At 44.8% G+C, this 16,283-nt stretch overlaps 1 protein-coding gene across 13 annotated transcripts in view; it reads left to right on the top strand.

The window, feature by feature from the left end:
- RELCH (RAB11 binding and LisH domain, coiled-coil and HEAT repeat containing) overlaps positions 1-16,283 on the top strand; it is a 92,418-nt gene that overhangs the window by 37,304 nt on the left and 38,831 nt on the right. For all 13 annotated transcript variants that reach the window (XR_014790274.1, XR_014790273.1, XM_084850528.1 and 10 more), the window contains 7 exons: positions 68-180; positions 8,077-8,167; positions 8,852-8,923; positions 9,840-9,980; positions 10,977-11,141; positions 12,288-12,435; positions 13,764-13,920. Coding sequence is in view for 11 of the 13 variants with exons in the window: in XM_084850528.1 (XP_084706654.1) it covers positions 68-180; positions 8,077-8,167; positions 8,852-8,923; positions 9,840-9,980; positions 10,977-11,141; positions 12,288-12,435; positions 13,764-13,920 (887 nt within the window). In the remaining 2 variants the exon portion in view is untranslated. The remainder of the gene's footprint in view (positions 1-67; positions 181-8,076; positions 8,168-8,851; positions 8,924-9,839; positions 9,981-10,976; positions 11,142-12,287; positions 12,436-13,763; positions 13,921-16,283) is intronic.

Raw genomic sequence — 16,283 nt, 5'->3', positions numbered from 1 at the left:
GTTTCCTAAGGTTTTTTAACATCATTTGATAGCTTTTCACCTTTCCCTCCTACTCGCACTCTTTTAGGAATTGATACCACTCATACTGTGTACAGCTTGCCTCCATCCTGAACCCAAAGAGAGAGATCAACTCTTACACATACTGTTCAACTTGATCAAAAGGCCAGATGATGAGCAAAGGTGCGTGTTTTCTATTTGTGGGTAAAGATTTTTTATCTTCTTTATTTTTTTTAGTTAGAGGGGCCTCTATTTACTCATTTTCTTTTCCAGGTTTCTAGTCCAGTAGGAACAGCATAGCTGTATATATAGCCAATGGCAATTTATATATTCCTTGTCTTCTCTTTCATAAGAATTTGTAAGCATACTCTCAAGTGGCAATGAATATTCTTTGTGGTGCAGTCCCACAAACAGGAGTTGTTCACATTCAGGCTGAAGAGTGGAACCCTACAGAGCTCTAGCAGGATGGAAAGGGTACATGTGTCTCCCTTCGGCAAAGAGCTTTCTACCTACTGAGCAGGCAAATATATATTTTCAGTTTTCAAAGACTTCCATAGCTCTATAAGCTCCTAATAGTCCCCCCCCCCCGATAACTTTGGCACACAGTGACTTAGGGTGCAATCCTATCAGGATAGTCGGCCACCTCCGAACTCAGAGGCAACCACCTATCCAGTGCCAGGCAGGAGAGGCACAGGGGGAATCGTCCCCTCCACACCTCTCCTGCCCTGCTATTTTCCGCTAGACAGCCATTTTTGGCTATCTAGCCATGGGGGGGCCAACCCAGGAGAGGAGGCTGCTGTACGACACATTGGATGTGTCATACACGCAGCTCCACTCTCCCCGCCCCGGAACGTCCCTTTTCAGTTGCTCCGGCTCCTCTTCCAAGCGCGGAGGATGGGGCTTCCCCACGCTGCCTCGGAGGCAGCGCAGACGTGGGGGGAGGTCAGTTTTCTGGGAACTGACCTCAGAGCACAGGCTCTGAGGTTGGTTCCTGGAAAACAGCATATCCTGTGGCCCTCTAGACAGAGCCTAGTGGCCATAGGATTGCTTCCTCCACCATTTTAAGACTGAAGAATAGAACTGTGGCTATTCAGTCATGTGAGCTCTTGCCTGTAGTCTGGAATACTACAGCCAACACACAGGCTTAGCACAAGAGCCAGGCCAAGACGTTTTGTTGTCTGAGGTGGAACAGCACATGCACCCCCCCCTTCCCCCATCAAGGGCATATTACCAAAGCCTGGCTGGCTGGCTGGCTTATTTATTTAATCGCTCATCTGGCTGGTCACCCAGCCACTCTGGACGATGTACAACAATAAAACAGTTAAAACAATAAATTTTCTACATTAAAAACATCTTAAAAATACCCTAACCCACCCCAAATGCCTGCCTGAACAACTATGTTTTTAATTCGTGGCGGAAGCTCATTAAAGAGGGGGCATAGCAGAGTTCCCTAGGGAGGGAGTTCCACAGAGTGGGGGCCACCACAGAGAACGCCCTCTCCCTCGTCCTCACCAGCCTAGCTGTCCTGGCTGATGGGACAGAGAGAAGGCCATCCAAGGCTGATCTTGTTGAGCGGCCTGTCTGGTGTCACTGAAGGCGCTCCTTAAGATAGGCTGGGCCGGAACCATATACCTTGAATTTGGCCTGGAAAACAACTGGCCCGGACTAAAAAATAACTATTACCAAGTTATTTTTACAGCTGAGACAGAAAATACCAGCATGTATTACGGAGACCTGGCTGGCCGAGGCTGCTGCTCCAACCCTTGCAGCCATGTGTCCAGCTGGATTTTCGTATGCACAGCAGCCGAGGGCTGGGGATCGGGGAGGGGGAGTGGCTGTTATCTACCGAGAGTCCTTGGTCTTCACCAGACCCCCTCTCCGGGAGACCAAGGTTGCTGAGTGCATGTACTGGAGGTTGGGCCCGAAAGGCAGTCTGGGGATTCTGCTCGTGTACCTTCCACCCCGCTGCACAACTGACTCCCTGGCCAAGGTGCTTGAGGTGGTCTCTGATGTGCGTGTACAGTCCCCTAACTTATTGGTGTTGGGGGACTTCACCGTACATTCGGAGGCCATCCTCACAGGAGCACCTCGGGACTTCATGGAGACCATGGCCTCCTGGGAGCTGCACCATATTCTAACTGGGCCCACCCAGTAGCCGGTCATGCACTAGACCTTATGTTTGTTTCTGGAGAAGCAGGGAGTGATCTGGAAGTCGGGGGTATATCCACCCCCCCCCCCTTGTCATGGTCAGATCACTATCTGGTGACGTTGGACTTCTCAGTTCCACAACCCCTCCGCAGGGGTGGAGGACCCATTAAAATGGTCCGCCCCAGGCGTCTTATGGATCCAAATGGATTCCTGAACACGCTTGGGGATTCTCTGGGGCATGCCAATGGCCACTCGGTCGAGACCCTGGTGGGTGGCTGGAATGCCGCAATCACTGGGGCATTAGATCAGGTGGCTCCGAAACGCCCTCTCCCCCTGAACAGGGCTCGGACTGCACCATGGTTCAATCTGCGGTTACGAGCTCTGAAACAGGAGGTGAGACGGCTAGAGCACTGGTGGCGGAAGTCTCGCTCCAAAGACGATCAGACACAGGCTAGAGCTGTATCTTCAGCCTATCACGTGGCGGTGAAGGCAGCAAAAAAGGAATATTATGCTGCCTCCATCGCATCTGCAGAGTGCTGTCCCAGGAGGCTGTTCCAAGTGGTCCGGAGCCTGGTCGGTCCTGTGGCTCCAGAACCACTGGAGCATTCTAAGGCCTCCTGTGAGGCCTTGGCAAGGCACTTTGCAGATAAAATTGACCAGATTAGGTGTGTTACTCTGCACGCTGTGGATACAGTTAGTGAGCAAGAGGCGGCCTGTGGCAAACCGGTTTTGTGGGTTCTGTTCCAGCTTCTTCCTCCTGATGAAGTGGACAAGGTGCTTTCATCTGTACGGCCGACCACCTGCTTACTTGATCCTTGCCCATCTTGGCTCATTATGTCAAGGGCTCCTTGGAGGGCTCTCTCAGTCTAATCCAGTAGCCAAGTCCAGACACAGACAAAGGGATTCTTTTCAAAGCTTTATTCTTCTTTTACAACTTAATAACTCTACAGGTAGCAACTAGATCTGAGCAGCAGCATCCCTATGCCCTAAGTTGGAACAGTTGGTCCCCATTTGAAAGGCAATTACTGGCAGACCCCTGAATATAAGGACTAGGGAGAATCCCTCCCCTTTTCCCTTGGATCCTCTGGGCGCAACCGTTCTTTGAGCGCGAACCATTTGGCGCCGCTCTCTGCATCTGTGCCGCACATCCCCCCCAGTCTGCTATCTGTGCTGAGTCACTCCCTGGACTGCTTTCTAAACTAGGAATGTGGGTGGGAGGAATCTCCGTCAGCTGTTGGTCCTGGGAAAAAAGGAGCGCGCTTCTCTCCCGAAGAAGCGACTGCTCTTCCTCAGCATCAGAACTACTCTGGGATTCTATGGGCTCAGTGTCCACCCTGACACATTATGGGCTGCAGAGAGAGACTGGGTGAGGGGATCAGGGCGGTGGTGAATGCCTCCCTTGAGGAGGGAGTGATGCCACCAGCCCTCAAGGAGGCAGTGATAAGACCGCGCTTAAAGAAGCCCTCCTTGGATCCTCAAGTTCTGAACTTGGATCCTCAACTTTCGCCCAGTCTCAAATCTGCCATTTTGGGGCAAGGTGATTGAGCGGGTGGTAGCGGTGCAGTTGAAGGCACACTTGGAAGAAACTGATTATCTAGACCCATTTCAGTCGGGCTTCAGGCTTGGGCATGGGACAGAAACAGCCTTGGTCGCCTTGGTAGATGATATGAGGAGGGCTCTGGATAGGGGCGAATGCTCCTTCCTTGTTCTCCTTGACCTCTCAGCGGCTTTTGATACCGTTGACCACGGTATCGTCCTGGACCGCCTGGAGGGGTTGGACATTGGAGACACCGTATTGCGGTTGTTCTGGTCCTTCCTCTCCACCAGGTACCAGAGGGTAGCACTGGGAGAGGAGGTTTCAAACCCGTGGCTACTTACTTGTGAGGTGCCACAGGGTTCCATCCTCTCCCCAATGCTATTTAACATCTATGTGAAGCCGCTGGGTGCTATCATCAGGAGGTTTGGGGTGCAGTGTCATCAATATGCGGATGACACGCAGCTCTACCTCTCATTCAAATCTTCACCAAGGTTGGCCGTAGAATCCCTGTCCAAATGTCTGGAGACGGTGAGTGGCTGGATGGGGAGGAATACGCTGAAGCTGAACCCTGACAAGACCGAGGTACTTTTGGTGGGAGACAAGAGGAGGCTAGGGGGTGTTGACCTGGTGTTGAATGGGGTACGGCTACCCTTGAAAGACCAGGTCCGCAGCCTGGGGGTCATTTTGGACTCCCAGCTGTCCATGGAGGCTCAGGTGTCAGCTGTGAGCCGGACAGCGCTGTATCAACTCCATCTGATACGGCGGCTGCGCCCCTTCCTTCCCGACCATCTGCTCCCATCGGTAGTACATACCCTGGTCTCCTCTCGTTTTGACCACCTAATGCGAAGAGAAAACTCTCTGGAAAAGACCCTGATGCTGGGAAAGACTGAAGGCAAAAGGAGAAGGGGACGGCAGAGGATGAGATGGCTAGATAGCATCACCGATGCAATGAATATGAACTTGAGCATGCTCCGGGAGAGTGCGCAGGACAGGAAGGCCTGGCGTGCTATGGTCCATGGGGTCACGAAGAGTCGGACACGACTGAACGACTGAACAACAATGCGCTCTACGTGGGGTTACCCTTGAAGACGGTTCGGAAGCTGCAGCTGGTACAGAACGCGGCGGCTCGCCTGATTAAAGGCAGCCGCCGGCGTGATCACATCACTCCAGTGCTAAAGGAGTTGCACTGGTTACCAGTTGTTTTCCGGGCCAAACTCAAGGTGTTGGTTTTGACCTTTAAAACCCTATATGGTTCCATCCCAGCCTATCTTAAGGAGCGCCTCCAGCAGCACCAGACAGGCCGCTTAACAAGATCAGCCTCGGATGGCCTTCTCTCTGTCCCGTCAGCCAGGACAGCTAGACTGGTGGTGACGAGGGAGAGGGCCTTTTCTGTGGTGGCCTCCACTCTGTGGAACTCCCTCCCTAGGGAACTCTGTCATGCCCCCTCTTTAATGAGCTTCCGTCGTGCATTAAAAACGTGTCTGTTCAGGCAGGCATTTGGGGTGGGTTAGGGTATTTTAGAAAATGTTTTTATTGTATGTTGTACATCGTCCAGAGTGGCTGGGTGACCAGCCAGATGGGCGATTAATAAATTTAATAATAAATAAATAAAATAAATAAATAAGCATATCCTATTTTTGTAAAAGTACAATAATAAATTAATAACTATTTGCTGCTCTTTCCTGTCACCCCAAATCAGCCACCTCACTCTGTTCAATGGTAAGGCTGGCCCTGATTTTTCTCCACCCCAGAGTCTGAGCTGTAATTTCACTTCTTACTTTAGAGGCTTCTCATTATTTTTGAGAAAGGTATTTATTCAGTACTTCACGATCTTTCTTGTAAAATGCTAACAGCTTTAAAGCTTTGGACCCATCTTTCTTCAGTCTCCTTGAAGGCATCTTCCAGTATTTTTTAATATACGTTCTAAATTATTTTTGGTGTCATCAAATTTATTGCAGATCTTTTGTTCAAAACTTGAACTGAGATTCTTTTTTTAAAAAGCTAGTTATCTTCCATTACCGCTATAGTATTCTGTTATGTCCTTTCGATTTTTCCTTCTACTGTTCTAATATTCATGATTTACCTATAAAAATGCAGCTGGTCCACAAGATGAGTTTTCAGTATAATATGAATATCTGACCATGAGTTACTTTGGAATAAACTTTTATGAAATCAAGCCATCCCCTGTTCTGATAAATTGCACAGTTCCCATATCTAATAGTTCCCCAAACTCTGATGAATTGGACATCATGTTCTCTTTTTTTAAGATGTCACAAATGCAGGGGAATATTTTGTATTCTAGAGCTGCATGATTCTGTTAGATATTGATTGTTTTTGCAGAACTACTTCTGCAAATCCTCTTCCATTTGGGGCAATAATGTTACAGATCATGTTGTGTGTACATTCAAGGGAAATAAATCCCTCCTCTCAAACAAAATGGGCTAAGATGAGAACCCCCTTTCTCTGGAAACTGAAATAACCCCCTGCTGAACTGAGAATGTTGTGTAGTGAGTCCTCCCCTCCTCCTGTCTTACTGAGGCAAACGGAGCAAGAATAGGTGCAAATGGCTGCCTGCTGTTCCATCACCTCCACCAGATTGTCCTGCAGATGGAAGAACAAGCAATGTGCCAACACTCTGGAGCCCTACTCCAGAGTGGCTGGCTTTTTTCCTCTTGAATTAAAGCAGTCATTATTCTCCATTCCAAGCGAGGAAAAAAGCCTGCTTGCAGCCCACCAGGGATGCCAGCCATGGAGCGGCTCCTGGTTGGCTGGCTCTTTTTCGGATTGAAGCTGGCACCATGATTCAGTCCAGAACAACAACCCCGCTACTGCCTGATGGCCACTTCACAGCCAGGGTTTCAGGCACACCCAGCTTTCTCCATTGGACAAGTAACCTCCATGACAGCAGAAGGGGGCAGATTGAGAAGTAGGTGGTGGCAGCAGGGCCTGTGAGTAGCCAGAGGCAATGGCAGGGGGGCCTACAGAGTGAAGGTACATCAGCTTGCCTTATGGTAGGGCTGGGTCTGCTTAGCATCTCAGTAAGAACTAGGTCTGAGCCTCACAGCATTAAAAGCTGTGACAAAGAAGGCAGAACGGACAGTGTCGGCTGAAGTCTGATGTTTCTTTACATCCAGTAGGATTGGTTTATCCCCCACTTTTCCTTCTCTACCCAACTGAACTGTTCTAGCTGAAAGCTAGCAGTGCATGTACTATACATTTACACATCTCACTTGTATAAACTGCCTCCACCAGATTTTCTCTAATTTCCTCCCCCCACTGCTCCTCCCTCCTTTGCACCACATTCCAGACCTGCGTCCCCTGACTCCTGGAGAGGCTTTTCAGGAGCTTTGGGGACTATGGTGAAAAGGGGTTGGTGGAAAGCCGTGCTCTGTGAGCAGTCTTCCACTTGTGCAACTTTTGCAGGCAACCCCATATGTTTAGCTCTAAGCCTAGGTTTAGAAATACAAGAAAAATCTCATACTTGAAGTCTTGAATCAGCAGGCACTGCCTCATGAGACTGACCATTCCTCAGTTCATATTACAAAATCAAAATTCTCTGAGCAGTTCTCTTGGCTTTGCAGCACAGACTTACAACAATTTGCAAACTCTTCAAGCAGAATTTAATTATTGAAGTTAGATGATGGAATACTAAATTGAGGGACTGGCATCCTTATGAGGCTTATAAGAATTTTCCTATCCCTCTACTGTATGGTAGGTAGTGAGGTAGTTCTGTACCTTAAAGATTATTTTTAAAATTCAATATAGTCATGTAGCTGGTAGCCATATCGACTGGAAGGAGACAGACATTCAGGTTTACATTGCCAGTTTCTTCACCTTTATAGGAAAATTTCTGAATACTGGACATATTAACTAAAACATTTTGATCTTTAGGGTCCTCAAGAAAAGCACAGGTTTGATAATGGTCAATTTACGCAGTAACACTTGAACGTTTTTGGAACTTACAGCTTACACACTTCTCCAATTTTACTTGGGTAATCTACTTTCTGTTCATTCAGGGCCACTTTATGCTTGGCATTTTTCCTAAGCTCTCTACACAGTCACTTAGGAAGCATTGTGTGAATATAAATGTCGCTGTCCGAACTCTAATAAGGAAGTCCCTATACACAATGACTGCCCGATAACTGCAAAATCATGTACGAAATGCGGTAGAAATGTTCACTTTTCCCGTACATAGAAGTTATCTTCATATAGGAAAAATTTCATGTTTAAATGAGCCCTTCACGCTATCGATTTCTGATTGTCACTGATGTTGATAGCAACATCTGACACCATTTTCTGAGTGGTCCTTTCAGTCTGTTGCATCTGCTCCTAGCCACATGTGCAGATTGCACAAGCATGTTTCACTGTTATAGGCTAAAGATTTTATTTTACAGGCAAATGATTCTGACTGGGTGTGTAGCATTTGCTCAGCATGTTGGACCAACACGCGTAGAAGCGGAACTCTTGCCACAGTGTTGGGAGCAGGTAATTTTCTGCAACTAATTAGCTTTCAAAGAGTAACTTTTCACCAACAGTAGTATTATCAGTGGCTAAGATGTTTCCAGTATATTGCTTAATGTATAATTGTATTTATGTGTAGTGATATGTTAAATCTGCCAGAATTTGTTCTGGCAAACAAGTCAAAAGGAATCTGGGTCAGAAACTGGTAGGCAGTCATGAGCATGTTAATAACAGAGTTAATCCTTGCTTGTAGGCCATGGGGTTCTGAGGTTGTAAGTGCCAATTCAGATGGATCAGAAGAAGAAACAGTTCAAGCCAAGTACTGAGCTGATCCAAGAAGTTCTTCTAAGGGTCAGCAGTGGTCATGTAGTCAACCCTAATAAATGTGGGTTTACGGGGATATTATGCAAGTGTCTTATGTCCTTGTAGTCCCTTCCATTCACTGAACATCAGTGGTGGTTCTTTAGCTCCACTCCTGTCTGGAAATCCAAGGATCCCTGGATCAAGGCATACTGTACATTCTTAGTCTGACTGAATGGAAGCTTATGGTAGTATAGCAAACAGCCACTTCTTGGTGTTCTTTTTTAGTATGGGATTTACAAATACGATGATGTAATGAGTTGGAAAAATTGAGACATGCACAACAGAATTATAAATAAAGAATGAAAATAATAACACATAATGATTAGAGGCTTTGTCTTCCTACAGATCAATCACAAATATCCAGAGAGACGACTGTTAGTGGCAGAGTCATGTGGAGCATTAGCACCTTATCTTCCTGTAAGTGTTCTGTTCACCACTATTATTCTCCATTTAAATTTAAGACTCCATCAGGAAATGAACACAATGGCCAGGTTCCATTTAAGCTCATGGAACAGGCTTGTGCTATCCTAGTGGAATTTCTGGGGGGTGGGGGGTGGACCAACAGAACACAATTCCATATCACAACCTGCTTTTGAGACTGTTGTTTCAAAAGTAGCTTTGCCATCTGGCACTGGAGACTGCTGTTCCAGAACAAAAAGTCTAAAGCCCGTAGCCAGCTACTTCAACTACTGGTAATGTTGACATAGAAGAAGAAAAAATGGTGGTCTTATAGCAAAGTATTCTATGAACATGTAGTGTGTGTACACACACACACACACACACACACACACACACACAGATATTCTAATCGCAAATACTTTATTTTTTAATGTTTATATCCCATCTTCTTTCCTAAAAAGGAACTCAAAAATCATCATACAATATCTAAAAACATATGTCACACCCAGCCTTCCTAATTTAAAATCTTAAAAATATAAATATTAACATAATAAACCCACAACAATTAATAGCTTCTGGAACAGAAGAGAAAACTGGAAGAGAGTTAAACAAAATAAAAACAAACCAAAAAAGCTTCGTCAAAAGCTTTTTAAAATAGCCATGTTTCTACCAGGCATCTGAAGCAATAGAATGTTGAGGCCTGACAAACTTAATTTGGCGGTGAATATTTTTCTGACTCTTGTCACAACACATTTTTTTTTTTTGGTCACATAAAACATAGTTATATATCAGAATATTACTGATCGGCTGCCGTTGCTCTCTTATGAATTCATTGTTAAAAACCTATTATAAATGTGTGTAGTATTAACAGTTGGTGCTTCCAGTTTCTATATAATGTAATGCTGGCAAATACCAATTTCCTCTTTATTTTTAGAAAGAGATCCGTAGTTCGTTAGTACTTTCTATGCTACAGCAGATGCTGATGGAAGATAAGGCCGATTTGGTACGAGAAGCTGTGATTAAAAGCCTTGGTATCATCATGGGGTACATCGATGATCCAGACAAATATCAACAGGTATGATAACTAATTACATCTGGTGCTAGATTATGCAAATATGAACAAAGTTTCAAAGTACACTGCAGGCTTTCTAACAAAAAAGGAGCAAGCAGGAGTGGGGAGGGAATATTCTATAAGATCATTGAGGAACCTTCAATTTTTAGACTATGAGCTGGTGGCCACGGACCTAGGGGTTTTTATATTAGAATATCTACTGTACCTTGTGTGCTCATGCAAATATTAAATGAATGGTCTGATTTGTATAGTTCACCCAACTTTGACCATACTAATTTTGTAACTTTAACCCATTTAAAGCAGATACTTTTCTTAAAGGAGGATTCTGTATTTACCATTAACATTTAAAGGCTTTTTAATACTAAATTCCAACCAAGAGTTTCCAGTGGCCCCCTATTTCTTTCCTTCATCCCAGTTCCTACCACAAGCCCCCCACCACACACACACACACACACACACACACATTTCTTAATACTAGTATTTGAATCTGGGGTTTTCCAGTCCTGCCACTACTCTATTCAAAAACAGCTCTGCGGCTCATTTGTTTTATTTATTTTTGTTTGTTTGTTTCATTTCTATAATGCCCAATAGCTGAAGCTCTCTGGGCGGTTCACAAAAATTAAAACCAAAAAATGCAGGAGAAAACAATATAAAATATAAAAGCATTAAAACTACAATAAAGTATAGGCTTATGTCTGTCTTTATCTCAAGAAGGCCACAGCAAACTATCAAACCACTACCACAACTTCCTAATCCAGTTTTGTATGCCAATGCTCTTTCTTGTCCCAACATCCAAGGTAAATTGAAGGAGATGAGAAACCAGCTCCCTCAAAATATTCCTGAAGTCCCTGATAGGGTCAAAGTAAACAGGCCTGCATAACATAACCATTCTGAAACTCTCCCCCATCAAATTCATGGAAGACACTTGTTTATTTGGGCAATACCTAAAATATTTAAGTTAACATAACCCTCTTAAATGGTCTCTTTCTGAATTACCAGGGTTTTGAACTACTACTTTCAGCTTTGGGTGATCCCTCAGAACGAGTAGTTGGTGCAACTCATCAGGTCTTTTTACCTGCCTATGCTGCCTGGACTACAGAACTGGGAAATTTGCAGTCACATCTTATACCTACATTGCTTAGTAAAATTGAAAAACTACTCAGGGTAAATATTAAGATGTCTTATACTTGGAGATATTTGTGTATCTGCAACAACCAAGGACACTTAATTCATATAATTGTGTGTGTGTTTTACTGCAAGGTCCAGACTTATTATTAGAATTTATTGTTAGAATTGTTAACATGCACCACCATCACCCAGGAGTGTTTGAATTTTTCTGCGTAGTAGTTTTTATATTGTTTATGTTGCCATTCAGTTACCTTTATGCCCTCATTACAGTATTATTTGCTACTATTGTGTAAATGTATAGTTGCTCAAGAATCTAAAATACCTTTAATGTGTTAGGTCTTAAGAGAATAATTCTGAAAACTTCTAAATTAAACTAGAGCTTGAACATTTGGTTGCTCTCTGAAGTGATAGTTGACTTTTGCTACATATAGAGAAATAGTAGAGTGACAAGTGAAATTAATAATAGACTGACAAGTGAAATTAAGGTTTGTATGGTACATTGTGATTTTTAAACTTTTGTGAGGCTTTGTCTCTAATCCAGGAAATTGTAGAAAGAAGGGGTCCAAATATGTGGTGGCATTTCTAGGTCATCTTCATTTTCAAGTTTTTACATTGAAAGTGCAGAGAAAGCTGTGTAGTAAATATGAAATGTTGGTAACCTATACTCTGCACAAGCTAGTTGCTGTGAGATTAGGAGCCAATTGTATGATCAATAGAAATAACAATGGGCACAGTCCATACAGAGTTAAGCACTTTTGGGTCAGACTACGTGGACATTGATCTCACTCAATGGAATCATGAGATTTGAAGTGCTTAACTTTGTTCGGGATCGTGCCTAATGTTTAATTAGGCCACAGTAGTACAGGCCCTAATAACATCAAGACTGGATTACTGTGATGCACTCTATGTGGGGCTGCCCTTAAGGCAGCTCCGGAAGCTGGAGCTAGTGTAGAATGCAGCAGCTCGGCTGTTGTCAGGAGCTGTCTCTTTTCAGCATGCAGCATCTTTGCTGAGGGAACTTCACTGGCTGCTTATTTGCTTTTGGGCCAGGTTTAAGGTTTTGCTACTAGTGAATAAAACCCTAAACAGCTTGGGACCAGGATACTTGAGAGAGGGATTAGGATACTTGAGAAAGGGCTGAAAATTCAGCTGTTCAGTTTGGATTTCTGGTTTGTGTTTCAGGAAGGTGAGCATGGACTGGATGAACACAAGCTCCATATGTACCTTTCTGCTTTGCAGTCCTTGATTCCTTCACTTTTTGCACTCGTGCTACAGAATGCACCTTTCACAAGCAAAGCTAAGCTTCAGGGTGAAGTCCCACAGATAGAAGGTATTACTTCATTATTTTCTGTGAAGGTTTATTTAGAAATCAGGTAAAAGTTACTCTTTTCATTTACTATAATAATGTTAAATTTAGAATTGCTGTGTAATTGAGGGCAATTCAGCTATCTTGCTCTCTGTAGTTATGAGTATTGAAGTGCAAGCAGTCTTTGTGAAATGCGCACATTTTTTTCCCCATGTTATCAATGCAAACCTCTCATTCTATATCTTGGAAGCTGAACTGACACTAAGGGAACAATCCTATGGGATAGTCGGCTGCCTACGAACTCGGAGGCACCAGCCTATCCAATGCACGGCAGGAGGAGGGTGGAGGGGATTGTCTCCTCCGCACTCCAGCCACCCTCCATTCGTGGCTAGACAGCCGATTTCGAGGTGGGAGTCCACACGACACATAGGAAGTGTCATACCTGCACTTCTGAACTCCCTGCCCCCGAGAACTCCCCCTTTTGCTCCGCTCCGCAGTGCACTTATGAGCGCAGAGCATGAGGACGATCCGCACCACCTACAAGGCAGCGAGGGAGAGAGTGGAGAAGTGGTTCTCCAGGAACCAACCAATCCTATGGCCGTCTAGCCACTGTCTAGTGGCCATAGGATTGCACCCTTAATTGAATAGCATAAATGAAGACATTTGTTTATTCCTAACCATTTTTTATTCTCTGGTCTTCCTTCATTACCAGTTGCAAAACCCTTGCAAAGGCCCTGTGTTACTCCTAGTAAAGTAAAATGGCACAAATCAGCGTCCTTGGTTTGGCAGGAGGTGATAGTAATGCCTTTTCCTAGTATACTTCTCTACTAGGACATGAGTATAGGTGTCCCAACAATTTTGTATACATTATTGGTAATGGCCCACAATAATTTGCATTCATTATTGATAATGACCCCAAAGGTTTTAGGAAGTCATGGCTAGAGAACAGATAAAAATATAAACCTGAGTTAGGTGTTCCATGCCTTTAGGGCATCCTTCCCCAACCTGTTGCCCTCCAGATGTTTTGAACTGCAACTGCCATTATCCCAAACATTGGCCATGCTGAATGGGGCTGATGGAAGTTGTAGTCTAAAACATCAGGTGGGCTCCAGGTTGGGGAAGGCTGCTAAAATGGACCAATAAGTTGTGTACTAGCTCCTGCCCCTAAACCCTAAACCCCTAAACCCTAAATCTTCTTTCATTAAATGGACAGTGGGTAGGCCTCTGTCTTTCAGTTTTTCTAATTATTAGGTGAAAGTTTCTATACTACGTTGGTCATTTATCATCTTATACTTATTGGAGTAATCCAAGATTAGTGTTTTTTAACTTTAGTCATTTTTATTTGCTGGCAGTGACAAGGTTCCCAAGGCCTGTATCACCTCTTCAAGATGTGGCCACTATAATTGGAAGCCGTGAACAACTGGCTGTGCTGTTACAGCTTTATGATTACCAGCTGGAACATGAGGGCACCACAGGCTGGGATACTTTGTTGTGGGTTGTCAATCAACTGTGAGTTCTTCCTAGTTTTGTTCTACTTGATCCAGATGGTTTCCAGAGGGCTCTAGGGAGGCCAGCTAATATGGCTGATTCTTCTGTCAAAACCCTGGTTGGTCTGTGGAATGCAGAAATGACCCAGGGGGTTGACAGGATTGCTCCTGAGTGCCCTCACCGGAGTAGAGCTCATACTGCTCCATGGTATACTCCAGAGCTGACAGCGATGAAACAAAATAGGAGACTGCTTGAGTGCAGATGGAGAAGAACTCCTAGTGGATGCAAACGGACACTGGTGTGTGCCTATGGTAAGTTATATTAAGGGGCAGTGAGGGCAGCAAAGAAACAACATCTTGCTGCCTCTATTGAATCCTCTATCTGCTGTCCAGTGTAGCTTTTCAGGGTCGTCCAGGGTCTCTTACATGCTGTTCTAAGGACTCTGTAGATCCGTCTGAGGCCCACTGTAATACGTTTGTTAGGCGCTTCCAGGATAAAATCTCTTGCATCCACCAGGACTTAGACTCCAGTGTTACAGGAGGTATTCAGAGCACAGCCTTGTCCAGTTTTCTTGGATGAGTTTCAATTAATACAGCTTGAGCACTTGACAAGGTGGCTTGGACAGGTTCATGCAACCACTTCCTTATTGGATCCTTGCCCCTCCTGGCTTATAAAAGTCAGCAGGGAGGGAACAACCAGCTGGGCCAGGGAGGTGATTAAATCTTAATAATTTTAGGCCATGGTGGCAATTATTCCATTCCTGGGCAAGGTCCTTGAGCAGGTGGTTGCAAAACCAGCTCCAGACACTCTTGGATGAGACCAGTTAACTGGATCCAGTTCAGTCACGGTTCAGGCCAGGTTGTGGCACAGAAACAGTCTTGGTCACCCTGTATGGTGACCTATGTTGGGAGAGAGACAGGGTGTGTGTGTGACCTTGTTGATTCTCCTTGATCTCTCAGCAGCTTTTGATAGCATCAACCATGGTATCCTTCTGGGACAACTGTCTGAGTTGGGAGTGGGAGGTACTGTATTGCAGTGGTTTCGCTCCTACTTGGAGGGTCAGCTTCAGAAGGTAGTCTTGGGGAACATGGCTCAGCCCCATGGATTCTCCAGTATGAGGTTCCACAGGAATCAGTTTTGTCAATATCTACATGAAATGGTTGAGTGCGGTCATCTGGAGTTTTGGGGTGTGTTGGCATCAATATGCTGATGAGATGCAGCTCTACCTCTCCGTTAGGTGAGACTGTGCATGTGCTAGTTCTGTGCCTGGCTGCAACAGTAGACTGGATGAGGGCTAATAAACTGAAACTCAATCCAGACAAGACCGAGATGCTGTTAGTTGGTGGTTCTTCTGACCAGATGGAAGGTGTTCAACCTGTTCTGGATAGGGTTGCACTCCTCCTGAAGGAGAAGGTTTGAAGCTGTGAGTTCTCCTGAAGCCATCTTTGCTTCTTGAGGCTCAGGTGCCCTCAGTGGCATGGAGTGCCATCATAGAATAATAGAATATTAGGGTTGGAAGGGGCCTAAAAGACCATGAAGTCCAACCCCTTCTACCAACTTTGGTTGGTGGCCCAGCTACACCACTATCTGGACAGGGATAACCTGGCGTCAGTTGTCTGTGCTCTGTTAACTTCCAAGTTGGATCACTGCAATGCTCTCTACATGGGGCTGCCTTTGAAGACGGTTCAGAAGCTACAGCTCATGCAAAACATGGGACAAGAAGTATGATCATATAAGACCTACTCTGGCCCGCTTGCACTGGCTGCCTGTTTTTCCAAGCCCAATTCAAGGAGCTGTTTTTAACCTATAAAGCTTTACATGGCTCAGGAACACAATATCTGGCAGCATGCCTCTCCCAACATGAATCTATCTATACACTACATTGATCATCCAAGGCCCTCCTCCAGGTACCTCTCCAATGGAGGCCCAGAAGGTGGAAACAAGGGAGAGGGCCTTCTCAGTGCTGGCCCCTCCAATTAATGAATGCTCTCCCCAATGACCTGGCACCAACATTGTTATCTTTTCGGCGCCAGGTTAAGACCCTTCTCTCAGGAATTTGGCAGCATATGATGGGTTTTAATCAGGTCCTGGATTTGTCTTATGGCTGATTGTTTAAAGATGTTTTTAGATATATGTTTGTCAGTCTGTTTATATGTTTTATGTAAATGGCTTTACACTTTTCATAATGTACTTTTAATGGTTTTTAATCTTTGTAAACCAGCCAGAGAGCTTCAGCTATGGGGCAGTATAGAAATGTGTTTGTTGTTGTTGTTGTTGTTATTTCCTCTGACTCACCGCAAATGGGAAAACCTTTATTTAATCATGTTCAATGTCTTCCTGTGAAAAATCTGTAGTATGTCTTACTTTTTTGCAATTAAAACTGC

The sequence above is a fragment of the Heloderma suspectum genome, chromosome 4 (genome assembly GCF_057233095.1).
Source record: "Heloderma suspectum isolate Gila_16-S chromosome 4, 16-S_ref, whole genome shotgun sequence".
NCBI classification, from domain to species: Eukaryota; Metazoa; Chordata; class Lepidosauria; order Squamata; family Helodermatidae; genus Heloderma; species Heloderma suspectum.
The sequence above is the reverse complement of the archived record's forward strand: the minus strand, read 5'-3'. Positions and strand labels throughout refer to the sequence as shown.